At 36.2% G+C, this 13,148-nt stretch overlaps 1 protein-coding gene across 6 annotated transcripts in view; it reads left to right on the top strand.

The window, feature by feature from the left end:
* LOC139133006 (phosphatase and actin regulator 1-like) overlaps positions 1 to 13,148 on the top strand; it is a 98,511-nt gene that overhangs the window by 57,491 nt on the left and 27,872 nt on the right. For 5 of the 6 annotated variants that reach the window (XM_070699347.1, XM_070699346.1, XM_070699350.1 and 2 more), the window contains 2 exons: positions 4,543 to 4,719; positions 7,574 to 7,642. In XM_070699347.1, the coding sequence (XP_070555448.1) occupies positions 4,543 to 4,719; positions 7,574 to 7,642 (246 nt within the window). The remainder of the gene's footprint in view (positions 1 to 4,542; positions 4,720 to 7,573; positions 7,643 to 13,148) is intronic. The other variant, XM_070699349.1, reaches the window with a different exon arrangement.

Raw genomic sequence — 13,148 nt, 5'->3', positions numbered from 1 at the left:
TCCTCTGATTGAGCGTTATCAGTTTGATGACTGTACTTTTGTCCAGGCTTGTTATTCTATTACCGATATTGCCCAACAAGTTGAATCATACACATGCATCTTTCAAAAGACAGGCAAATTAATTTGTCAATAAACCAAATAGAAAATCACCCTTCAGTGTTACAAAGTCAATCCAACCAGATTGAATGTTTTCTATATTCATCCATCATTGTACATACAGTATGTACCATAGTGAATGCAAAGAAAACTTCAATCTTGTTGGTTGCTCCAATCTACAAATGTTGTTGCATCAATGTACCATGCAGGGCTTCATCTTTGAGCTTTCAGAAGTGTGGTTGCTGTGGTATTGTACCAGCAGGGAAAGGACTTCTTGTGATAAAGTAACTTACTAACATACAATACCAATTTCAGCCTAGATTATTTTCACTACTAATTTCTTTAATTTTTCACTTTCCGGTTGATAAAGGGACAGCCATGTAGTTCTTGCATGATGATTCTTTCAGAATTTAAATACTAACAATCTTGACTTGCCTTCGTAGCTACATTTCTAAATTCAGTATTATAATATATATTTAGTACATCTTCCATCATCTAGCACTGGGTCAAAGAGAAATGTTTTCATTATAATGTCAAATCTTCATTATCATAAAGTAGTTCTTTTTAAAAGCACAATTGAATTTGTCAACGCAGACCATGCATGATCATTTGGATGCATTTGTCTTCATGGTACAATCTGCAAGAAGGTGCATAGCCCAAGTAAACTGAGTAGCCTTATTAAAGCCCCTTAGCTTTGTAGGAAAAGACTGCTGTGAAGGAGACCTCTTTCAACTCAATGAGTGAACATATGAAAGTAATGCATGGACTCATATCTCAGGGCTACTCTGTGTTGCTTCTCCAATTTCCATTCTTCACACTAAAACTCACTGCAACACTCTGGTCCATACATTTGACATGCGAGTTGCATGGAGTCACTCTCAGTGATATTACTGCATCTTATGATCTTTATACATGTAATATTATCTCACTAACTACACCAGCAGCTGAGAAACTGTACAACATCACTGTCCCACATGCTGTATCAACATATTTGCAGAACCTCTTAGGTGGCATGTAGCACAGTGCTGTGCATTCCTGTGCATATTTGCATGATAAATAGACACTTTGGTCTCTTTATTGGCCATGCTCAGGCACTTAACAGTTGGCAGAATCTGATACTTATTGGTAGTCTCTGCTCAGTGGTTTTGTAAACTGTGTTTAAACTGCTTGCCAGTTTGTCACTGGTGTCTGTGACTTTATCCCTGCATGCTTGCCAAGGTGGCATTTGAAGTTTCATGTTGAAGACGCCGACTGAGTTCTTACTCGGCATAAGACATCACTGGATGCAGCGATTGGCACTTATTATTCTAATCTGTGTGTGTTTTTTCGTCCTGAATGGGTTTTGAAACTTGCGGATTGCGGAATATGCCTACAATGAACACTTGCATTTTGTGTCCCAGTGTGTTCTATTCCTAACTCTAATGTCACCAGTGTGCATTATGTGTTCTTTTCAGTCACTTGAATTATATTGACCACTTTACCACAAACACATGCACATACATGTACAGACCTTTCAGAAACTGCAGCCCATGTGATAGCTGTACAATGACTTTACCACCTGTTAGTAACGTTAGCAAATCAGTCTGAAAGAATATAGGGCATACTAAGTTTTCTATGTACATAATGATATTTTTGTCCCACTGTATTTCTGTGGTGATGTCAAACATTACCACAGTGGGAGCATTTCCGCTGTCACTTTTCATGACAACTTCTCACAAGCCATTTCCCAGTCAGCGAAATCTTTGAAATGTGGACCTGTTGACCGTACTTTTCAAAAGAACGCACTGCTGGGGGCGGTAAGGTTAAATCAGCTTTGATGACACAGACATGATCTGTTGTGCATTCCACCTCATGCAGTTCGTTGACCTTTCCGTGTAACCCTGACAAATCTGAACAAGCACTGCTCTGACCTTAGTTGACCTTTGCAAGAAATAATGGCACTGTTCTTTTGTTGCCTCTACTAACTCTAATTACGCACTAGTTTTACTTACAAGAATCTCTCCATCTCCTGAAGATGTCATTTTAACTTAAAACAAAATGCTCTGAGATCATTAACATATTCTCTTTCCATGATTATGATTATGCTTACACTGTGTGCATACACATGTAGGTGATTTCAAAAAAAATGACATCAAAAGGCCAAGCAAAATTTTTATCGCCAGTTCATTTAATTTTTAGGATAACTGTGTAATATTTTGCAAGCTGTAGAAAGACTATAGGTGACATACCGGTAGACTAAGACATGTTTTTAATAAGTCTACAAGAGGCACTACACTATGTTTACTAATCTTATAGCATATTGAACAGGTATCTTACAATGGATTCCATGCTGCTATAACACTAAGTGACAACAGTTCTTCAGATTTTATCCGACGTGCAAACTTCACATACCAAAGAAATGATAATACTTTCAACCTTGCTGATTGTTCAGCTTGAACACTTGTCAGTGGCAGGATTTCAATTGATGAGATCCACAAGGACAGATATATGAGATACAGGGACATCAAAGTAAGTCAGGCATACATCCATGTAGATAGGTAAAGACAAAATATTTAGAGGCAGTAATGTATTACGAGTGGTAAAACTGACAGCAGTGTAACAGTAAATAAGTAGAAATGACAGAGATAATATGTAACTAGTTAGATTGATTTTATAGACTGCGAGAAGCTAAGCTATGATGTCAGTAAGGACAAGGTAATAATATTTCTTCCAAACAAGGATATTTGGTAGACTTTGAAAGTTACTGACATTGGTCAAATGGTGCTTTATAGTGCCAAAATATGTACAGATGTAGATACTAATTACTTATTTTCATTGATTGTATTCATTTTTAATAGTTAAATGATAAGGATGTTGTGTGCACGTATCCACATTCATCATATGTATCTAAAGTCACATCATTTTTATGACCATAACAAACAACACCCCATAGTACTATTAGTAATCACACCCTGTACACAGTAATGTCACTTACATGTACCTTGTACCTGCCCTTGTCCCTGGTGAGATGTCTCATTGGCCTTGCATGTGTGTGTGTGTGTATGAGTGTTTGCATCAGTATGTCTGTATGTGTGTGTTGAACGACTGGTACAGTGTCCTGGAATTTCTGTCACAAAAATGTTATGTACAGAGAAAATAATGTTCAGCTTTCCTTTGCACTCTAAAGATTTCATGTCGTGAAATATTGAACAAGCAAAATGAAGCTTGGAAAAATGTTTTTGTGGTTGATGAATAAGACTTATCCCATACATTTCCTCTTATTTTTTCAATTTATAAATATGCTCTCTGAAAGTCCAAAAGTTCACTCGTGTTATCGTCCTACTTTAAATAAAAAATATTAGGAGTGAATTTCATGATTTCTGCCAACCAAAACTTGGTTTGACGGATGCAGATAAGAAAAGTAGGAAGGGCAAAATATCTATTATTTGTAATGGTGTTTTCATAATACTTTCACAGAGCAAGCCACACTGAGAATTTTCGTGGTTGCAGGAATCTAAATATTGTCAATTCTTTGCAAAATTTGCTTTTGTAAATATCATGGCAATAATATGGAGCAATGTTTTATCATAGCATCCATGTGCGGCTTGTCTGTTGAATTTGTTTTCAGTTGTAGGGCTCTGAGAATTCATAATTTATGCATGTTGTATCAATCACGTCTTTAATAATTTCAAAGAAGAATAAAGTCACAACAAATAATAGAAGCTATGCCCTTTCAAGAATGTTGACGTTGAAGTGATTTTATCAGAATGGTTACTGTACCTAGAATCTGTGACAGAGGAAAGCTCTTTCCAAGGATCTTAGTGGAATTTGTCAAATACTTAGCCTACCATACTGCACATTGAGCTGATAATTTTTTTTTCTTTCATTTCAGTAGAAATGATTGAAGTACACGTATGCATCTCAAGTACTTGTATAACTATGCATTTCTTATTTAGCCTTGATGTGTGCATTCTGAAAAGGATTAAACTCAAGAATGGCAAATAGTTTGGAATGAAACGTGAAAAGTTAATTGAGTTTTCCAATCTCCATCAGTGCTATTTTCAGCCTTTAGTCTTGCCTTACTGATCAAATCCATTGACGTAATTTGGTACCAAACAAAACACTTCAATTTTTGGGGGATGACTAAATTCACTGAAAGCCTTCACATAAGTCCATGAAAACTAAATTTTGTACCAAACAAAACAAGTTTTGGTTGTCACAAGAACAAGGTCTTTCACATTGACCTTAAGGCCAGATCACAATTTATTTTCTGGCAAAACAAGCATTATTATAGTGACTTGGAAAGAGCTCCTCTAACCTTCTGAAAACAAATTATACTCACAAAAAGACTCCTTAATTGATCCAAAACAGTCCTATTTCTTGAATCCTTCCTGTATATGCCATAAGTTTTAAATTTTTCATTCATTCATTTTTGTAATCTAATTATCATCTTTTTGACTTTCCTAGGTGGTGATGCAAAAAAGGATAATGATATGAAGGGGGCCATTGCCAAAGTGCAAGGGCCGAGTACCCCTCCTGTAGAGAGAAAGAGTAAATTTCCCTCAATAAGTCGATTATTTAAACCATGGAAATGGAAGAGGAAGAAGAAGACGACGTCTGAAAAGTTTCATCAGACTCAAATCAGTAAGTGTCATTAATTTGAATTTTGCTAATGATGGAAAGTCATGTTTTTTGAGGCATGGTTAGAATTTTGGAGAGAGTACCTTTTCCTCCTCTTACAAGGCTTTAAACTTCAAAAATTCCTTGTTACAGGGATGCTCAACAGAAAGTAGACGATGAGATTAAATGATACCTTACTCAATTACTAATTTACATCAGACACTTTATTTCTAAAACTACACTAGTACCTCACAATATTGCTTGCGAGCGGCAAGTTCTCAAAGACAAGAATAACAAATACCAGACCTAAATGATTCCTTAACATAACAGTCGCTTGCCTGCTTCTCTGCCGACATGAGTGCCTTATCTCTTTCCACTGGTTTATTGCCGTAATCTTATACCACGATACTAATTACACAGCGACAAAAAGACAACTGTAGTTCTTGCTGAAGAAGTATCAATCTAAACACTTTGTTGCAAAATCACAATACGCTCTGCTAATGTGTCTGACGAAAAAGATCTATAAATTATGCTGATCCGATTGGGTCAAAGATCAGAGAGCGCCTAGCATTCAAGTCAAGGGTTCAGAAGCTGTTTCACTCAAATGATCAAAACCATTTTGCAACATACGTAGCTAGAAAATAAACTTTTTGAAAGGCTAGCCAGGCATGCACGCAAGTTGTTTTTACATGTGACTAATTTGTACTGCGTAAGCTGCACTGTATATAAGCTAGTTAGGGAGTACTGACAATACCCAGTTCGAACAAATTTGTTGCTTTCACTTTCGTATATACTTCACTTTTGGAAGTTTCATTCACGAATATATTTGAGATCGCCCTCCTAAATAAAAAATACTATTCACTCTTACAAGGTTTAGGTGCCATTGACAATCGCGTCGATGGTGTTTATTTTTGGTAACCTAAAGGCCTCTTAGTAAAGATTTTTATCATCAAAAGTTGTACCAAATTGACAAAACACGTGTCACTGCTAATGTCACAGACCGTCACCGCTATGGCAGAGCTAGATTCCCCGCGAGAAATGCTCTTTTATACTTCTTCAGCAAGAACTACAGTTGTCTTTTTGTCGCTGTGTAATTAGTATCGTGGTATAAGATTACGGCAATAAACCGGTGGAAAGAGATAAGGCACTCCTCATGTCGGCAGAGAAGCAGGCAAGCGACTGTTATGTTAAGGAATCATTTAGGTCTGGTATTTGTTATTCTTGTCTCTGAGAACTTGCCGCTCGCAAGCAATATTGTGAGGTACTAGTGTAGTTTTAGAAATAAAGTGTCTGATGTAAATTAGTAATTGAGTAAGGTATCATTTAATCTCATCGTCTACTTTCCGTTGAGCATCCCTGTAATTTGATTTCTCTTAGCCGATGTGCTGTTGTTCACTAAATGAAGTTCATGCATAAAAATGTCAAAACAGGTGATTTGGAACAAATTCTGATTGTTTTCTATCGGAAAATCTTTCTTGATATAATAATTACGTTGTGTCAATTAATATGACAAATTTCAAGAAAACCTTGGAATCTCAGACTCTTGCGCGCTGTTCTTTCAACAAAAGGTCATGTTCAAGGTATCGTGTTACAATACAGACAGGTGAACAGTGGCTTACAGGTGTTTCCATCTTCTATGGTGGCAACTTTGTGATCTAGTGCAAGTATTGTTTTGATATCTTCAAATTTGTTTCTATTTCAGGTATGAATGTCAGTAACACATTTTGAAAGTTTTTGTAACATAGTAGACTTGTGATACAGTGTTCCATTTCGATGAATATTCAATTTCCTAGGTTGTATGTAGGGATAAATGGTGAAAAATGACTTCAATATTTCATAACCATTATCCTTCCAACATTATAATAAAGTTTCCACATTTGAAATGAAAGAATATTGCAGTCGTTTTCACTTCCCCCAGCACTGCACTTGTAATTTTGCCTGAAAATGATACTTCCTATACAAAACCATGAAGTCATAGAAGTAGTGAAAATCATTACATGATACATATGTTCATTTGTTCAGTAAACAAGGGTTGAAATAGAGATTTCTTTAGAAAAGTGAAATATTATATACATTCCATATTCTGTGTATTCATAATCAGTGACCTGCATATTAAAAATAATTGGCATATTAATAATGAGGCTTGAAAGTGGAAGACTTAAAAATTTTGTTCAAAATTTCCCCTGTGAAAATTTTAACACTGATTGATTCTTACAAAATCAAGAATAAAAGTTAGGGGTCACTGTACAAGTTTTTGTACTAGCAAAACAAATTAACCAGCATTTGCTGACATCTGAAATTTCATTATGGCTGCCATCTCTTTGTTAACACTAGTGAGACAAATTAAATTTTAGATTTTCAAAAAAACCCACAAGTGGTAGACCAGAAAAGTATTGTCAAAGTGTGATAGCCCGAATATCTGTTCGCGAGGCATATTCTAAGGGCAACAACACAAAATTGGGGGGTGGTGGATTTTGATATCTGTGTCTGTTGTTAGTACTGATGGTATTTGGTGAACATATCCTGTATTTTATGGAAAAGAGAAAGGTTTGAAAACACCACCCAATTCTGTACAACCTTACAAGTCTGTCAATTAATTTGAGCCACCATACTCGTATGATTGAATAATGTCAACTGCAAAGTTTTCATAATTAACTGAGGTGTATTTGATGAAAATATTGATAGCTTACAGATGGACTTAATCAATATAAATTAATAAGCATGATTTATTGGTTGCCTTGTTTTGAAAGTCACACCAACAAATTTGTTTTCTGTTGTAAAGATGATTCATTAACACTGTAATGCATGCTTCTTTTATTTTCGTTGTTCCCACTAACCTAACACTAGTCTTTTTATTTGTTTGTTTGTTAATTCTAAGCTATTGAGAGGAAGATTTCCATGAGAGCAACCAAGGAAGAGCTAATCGAGAAAGGTGTATTGAATCCTGGTGAGTGCAAACCCCCTTACCCTTACCCTCCCCTCCCCCTCCCTCCAGTCACAACAACCCCTTCCCAGCCCTTAAATGACACATCATCTTTGAATAACTAGCCTGTCTTTGTAGAGTTTTGATTTTTCGTTAAAAAAAAACGCCACTGTGTCAATTTTGTAGTTTTGTTTTATCAACTCTGATAGTCTACCTTCCCTGACAAATAGTGGTATCAACCAGACTTACCAGCAACAAACAAACAATCAAATCTAATCATAATCAATCTAATATAAAACAAAATACTTTCTGCTGTATTGCCCATATGTTATACCTTTCCAGACAAAAAGTGGTTCAGTTTTGACATCCAGGCAGTTGACAAAATTTCTGGTCTATGACATTGTATCCATGCGTTGCAACAGTAATGCTGTGTTATTACGTAGTTTTTCTGATACTCAGTACTTGCAATGTGTCCACTTTACACTGCAAAGATACACCACTCCTCTTTCATGCAAGAAAATGTTACATATCACGTGTTAGTCTAGAGCTGACTTAACAGAAATTCCTTCATTGACTCAAAGGGTTCACAGAAGTGGCAAGTTAGAGTGCATGTACAGTACCTGTTATAGCTACTGTCTTACATCACCACCGCCAAGTCAGTCTGTACCTGTACAGCGCCACCTACAGACTTTCCATGCCACTGTCTGTTACCCCATCTGACACTCTGCAGTTGATTCATAAAGTTTGTTGTGGTCCTACTCCTAGCACAATGGTACATTCAATGGTACTACAGCCTTAATCCTCATAGTCTTATCCTGTACCTACACTACCTGGCCAGCTTGGCCAGCCAAGTAGCCAATGCTGTGGATCACTGTTTTTATATGTACCAATACCGGTATATAATATACATGTATTCTGTGAGCTTTGATTCATACAGTGAAAGTGCACTGAGTATATGGAGAATAACCTCTACAACAGCTTGTGAGGGGTCAAAACCTCAAGGTACAACATTTTACATTGTGTTGTTGGCTTGAAAGAGTTCTGATCATCAAGTATCATGTTAATTTATTTGGTGTGTGAATTTGTTAGGTGACTTCTCTGAATTGAACCTACCTTTCACCATGCAAAATCCAACACAAAGAACCCTATCAGTGTTATTAATCTGAGTATGCCAGCCAAACAGCACCTGTGATGCTTATTTTTTGTACCAAATATTGGCAGGTGAAAGTAGACAAGACAAAGTTATCTTGCAAAAGTTTTCAAGCATTACAACTGCGTACATTTTATATTGTAAAATGTTAGAGAATTGGGGAACAATTCTTTGATAAATTCAAGGATAAGAAGAAAGTAAAGGGACCAGAAACAGTCAATGAAAATAATTTTGAATTGAGAGTTAAATTCAATGTAAAATATTACATGAGCAGTGCTCTAATTTGTGTTGCTCTGTTTCTTGTTTTATCAACAGACAAGTCCAGGTAGTGTTCTCTGCATAACTTACAATATGTGATTTTTTTATGTGCAATTCGCCATATACATCCTACTGAGCATTAACACATGCAATGAGGATGCATTAGTCGTCAGATGTTTCTGACAATTGTTAGCTTTTGAAATGTAATAATGACAAGAGATGGTGAAAATCTAGAAATGTCACATCTTCATATTTGATGCATCCCCTTGAAACAAAATGCTTCAAACATTTGCTTAAATTTTTCTCAGGGGAAACTTTTCAAACTATGCTTTTTCATAATCAAGAACAAGATCAGGGGTCACTTTCCAAAGTTTTGACTTGGAGAATCAAATTACTTTAAAGTAGCTAATATTTAATACTCAAAAATATTTCCTTGTGTTAACTGTGTCAGAAAATTTTTGTTTTTCGTGAAAGTCCGGTGATGAATAGTTGACTTACTCAACAGACTTCTAAAATAGTCAACACAAGTAGCAGTCTGGAAGCACATTGTAAAAATTGAAAAGTTTCAAAAACCATCCCTTTAGGGTCATTGTACATTATCTGAATGTGATTCCATGAATCTGTTGCCAGACGGCTTTTTCACTCTGAAAAATTTATTTTAAAATTGTTGCTGAGTAGATTTAGATAATTTTAGGTGAAGAAAGATGTGCAGTGAATAAACCAATTAAATTTGGAAAAAAGCTTTATAACCATGGCAATGATGACGCATTTTGAAACAAGAAAATGTGAAGAAATGTAATATTTTCTAATATGAAAAAGGTTCGGTGAAATTTTTTTTCATATAAATTTCAGTGTGCTAGATTGAATAACTTGTGCAGTAGATGTTTTGATAATGGTACAGTAATGATGTAGTGACACAGGATATTCAGTCACCAGAGATAAAGTATACTTTTTACCATGACAATCAAATATGTATTTATGTATAATCTGCGTAGAACTGAAATATGTGTAGAAAGTGTTCACAGCATGACAATAAAGCTATCTCAATAAAATCATCAAATCTTATTTTAACGCAGTTACATTAGGCTTGCATTTTTTTCTAAAGGGAAAGTGTACAATTGTTACGTTTTGATGAATCTGTACTTGTTGGATATTTCACCTTTCAGTTGCAATGCAGTGCAGGAGCAGAAAATCTGAATTTGTCATTAAAAATGCTTCTTCCTATCCTAGCCACCTTCATCAAATTGAAGATTTTGCTTCTGAATATTATTGACTGAAGAATCTTAGAAATCTGTCAATTTTCTTTGTATCTTAAGTATCAATGAAATCAATAGAACGCGCTGTAGAGGTATTTATCCTCCGTGAAATTGTTTATCCGTCTGTTTCCGGAAAGAATACCTTGAGATTTATGATGACCTTTCTTCATTCTTAAACCTGTCTTTCTCAGTGTTTTGATGATCGTCTTTGTAGCAGACTTACTAGGAGAAGTCCCTGTAGGAACAAATTTGTCATGTTGGGATTGAAACAAGAAATGGAGTACTGACAGCTCATCTGCATAAAGGAGATAAAACAGCTTTTATGTTGCTTTACCAGGAAATATGAGTGCTGTTTTTTGTATTCCACTTGTAACGACAACTCATAATTTTTATCCACAATTAAGTGCTATACTTGATGAATTTAAAATCAGTACTTTCATTTTGATGGAAAGGGTTTTTATTAGCTGTAACTCTTGATGTAATTTCCATTGTTTTTGGTTTGTTTGTGACATACAATTTCTCGTTCCACTCCCCAAATTTTTTCAAAATGCTTGTTGTCCAACTTACCAACACAGGCGCTGCATATACCAATTTTAACAACTGAATTTTAGTGTAGGATAGAGTTCATTTGTCAACAATAACAAACTGTCTTGTGTGTACACAATTATTGTATCTAAGGTAGGGCCAACAAGAGACTTCTGAGAAGAAGAAGGAAGTATTCTTGTTTTATAGAGCAAAAGCAATGGAAGTATCATCCAAAGTCACAGCTATTGCCCCTCTAACGTATAAGAACAAGTGATTGACCCACATAAATCATTGAATTTTATCTTTTTCTCAAGTGTACTGCAACTGATAAGAGTAGGCTAATCTTTGATTACAAAGCAGAAACTATAGTTATGGAATTGGATAGTTCCTTATATAACCTCTTAGGAATGCTTCTCACTTAATTAGTACATAGATTAGGTAGTGGTCTATCAACTCAGAGGATTTCTACCTCCTGACTTCCAAATTGTGGTTCAATTCATTGTTTTCTATCACAAACTCGGCCCTTTCAGTGGGAAATGAGGACGAAGGGGTTGTAAATTACGTCCATCATGCTCCAAACACCTGTATCCTTCCCTCAAGTCTGTCAGCCTGTGTTGTTGTTTGTGAATTGTTTATGGGTTAAAGGTCATGCCAATGATGACAGAACAGGCTGTTTTGACACAGCACTTTCTACTGGTATACTCTCTGCACTGTTTAATGCAATAGATGGGTGTACTGCTACATACTATAATACCAATTTGTAGGAGAGAAGTGGCCCAAATATTTGCCGAACAACCTGGTCAAATAATTGTATAAAGGGAGTTCTTTTGTCATTTGCTCCTGCGTACATCTTTTGTAAAAACGAAAGACAGCCTCCTCATCCTTGAAGATGTCCTTGTTCCTTCAGCACAGCAGAGTGGTTTTCTCAGTCAGGGTCGTCAATCTTGCCTTCAGATGATGGCGATAGTACTTGATGTCTGCGCCTGAAGGGACACAGGAAAGAAAAAAAAAATCATCAGTGGGAATATTGACTCACATTTCAACCATGAGGATATACAGAGATCTGTAAATAACCTGCAGTGATGCTGTGAGAAGCCGTTATCTCTCAGTGTTGACGTCATAAGATAGGAGTGTCACCCCCTGTACAGCCAGGCAGCTATAGGAGTTGCCGGCTGTGCATCATGTTTCCGCTGCTGTTTGGTAGCTTGCAAGATATGACTAGCACCCCCTGTGGGAGACACATTGACTATATAGGCTGTCTTCTTTTGAAACCAACGCAATGCAGAGTGTTATCCCGCCTGACGTAAATATACATACTCAGTGTCAGACTCGCAGCCTAGTGGATTACATTTTTCCATTTGTTCACGGAGATAAATTTCTTGAGCGAGAGAGCAGGACGGTGGCAGCTTTGCGTGTTGCATTTCAAATCACCGAGGTTAAAGAGATTCAATAGTGTATCATTTCATGTAAGTTATTTTCCTTATCTTGTTCCTTGCACAGAAAGAATGCCGTCAAGTTGTCGCTGTGCTGGCTTATGTTGGCTTTCAGGCTGCTGTCAATCCTTGTGTTTGTTTCGCAGAAATCTGACGTTAGAATGTCTGTTTCCCTGTTATTAATTTTTTCACTGAAATATGTTGATTATTAGCAGAGATACATGTACCTCTGATGGAGTGTGCATTTACTGACTTCATCAGAAATAAATTTTTTATTTCAGTGAGATATCATTCAGTGTACAGCAGTATGTCATTATATATGCTGTTCTCCTTAGAATCAGTCTACCATATGTTAATTTAACCCTGTCACCACCATGGTTTGGCCCAAATCAATTGTTATCACTGTTGATTGTGGACCTGTTTACATAGAATTTAGGGTGAACAGGTTCAATCTTAAGGCAGACATTATGAAACATGATGTGAAATATTTTTTGACATCTTTTGTTGCAATCTTCCGCGTTGGAACGTTTTGTGAAATTGTGTTCCCAGACAAAACCCATGTGTTTGTTGAGATGTGTCAATCAATCATGATTCTGTAATTCCCAGGCCGCCTGGTACAGGGTCTCCTTCAATTAGAATTTTCTGTTGGATTACATGCGTCTTTGGAATTGATTTGTGCTATATCCTACTGCAAGCAAGACTAAAGCTAAAAAAAGTGGATTACTGTAAGAGAAAGAAGTGCTAGGGATAATCCTTAGGGAAGGCCACAGACTAAACAGGGAAATTTATTTGTAGAAAGAATCAAAAGGCATGTTTTTTCATGCAGTTTTGGTGAAATCCAGGGTAATTGTATCCAATTTATTTGGATTTTGCATTTTATTTGATGTTTATGGGCCATCAAGATAGCT

The sequence above is a fragment of the Ptychodera flava genome, chromosome 5, assembly GCF_041260155.1.
Source record: "Ptychodera flava strain L36383 chromosome 5, AS_Pfla_20210202, whole genome shotgun sequence".
Classification (NCBI taxonomy): Eukaryota; Metazoa; Hemichordata; class Enteropneusta; family Ptychoderidae; genus Ptychodera; species Ptychodera flava.
The sequence above is the reverse complement of the archived record's forward strand: the minus strand, read 5'-3'. Positions and strand labels throughout refer to the sequence as shown.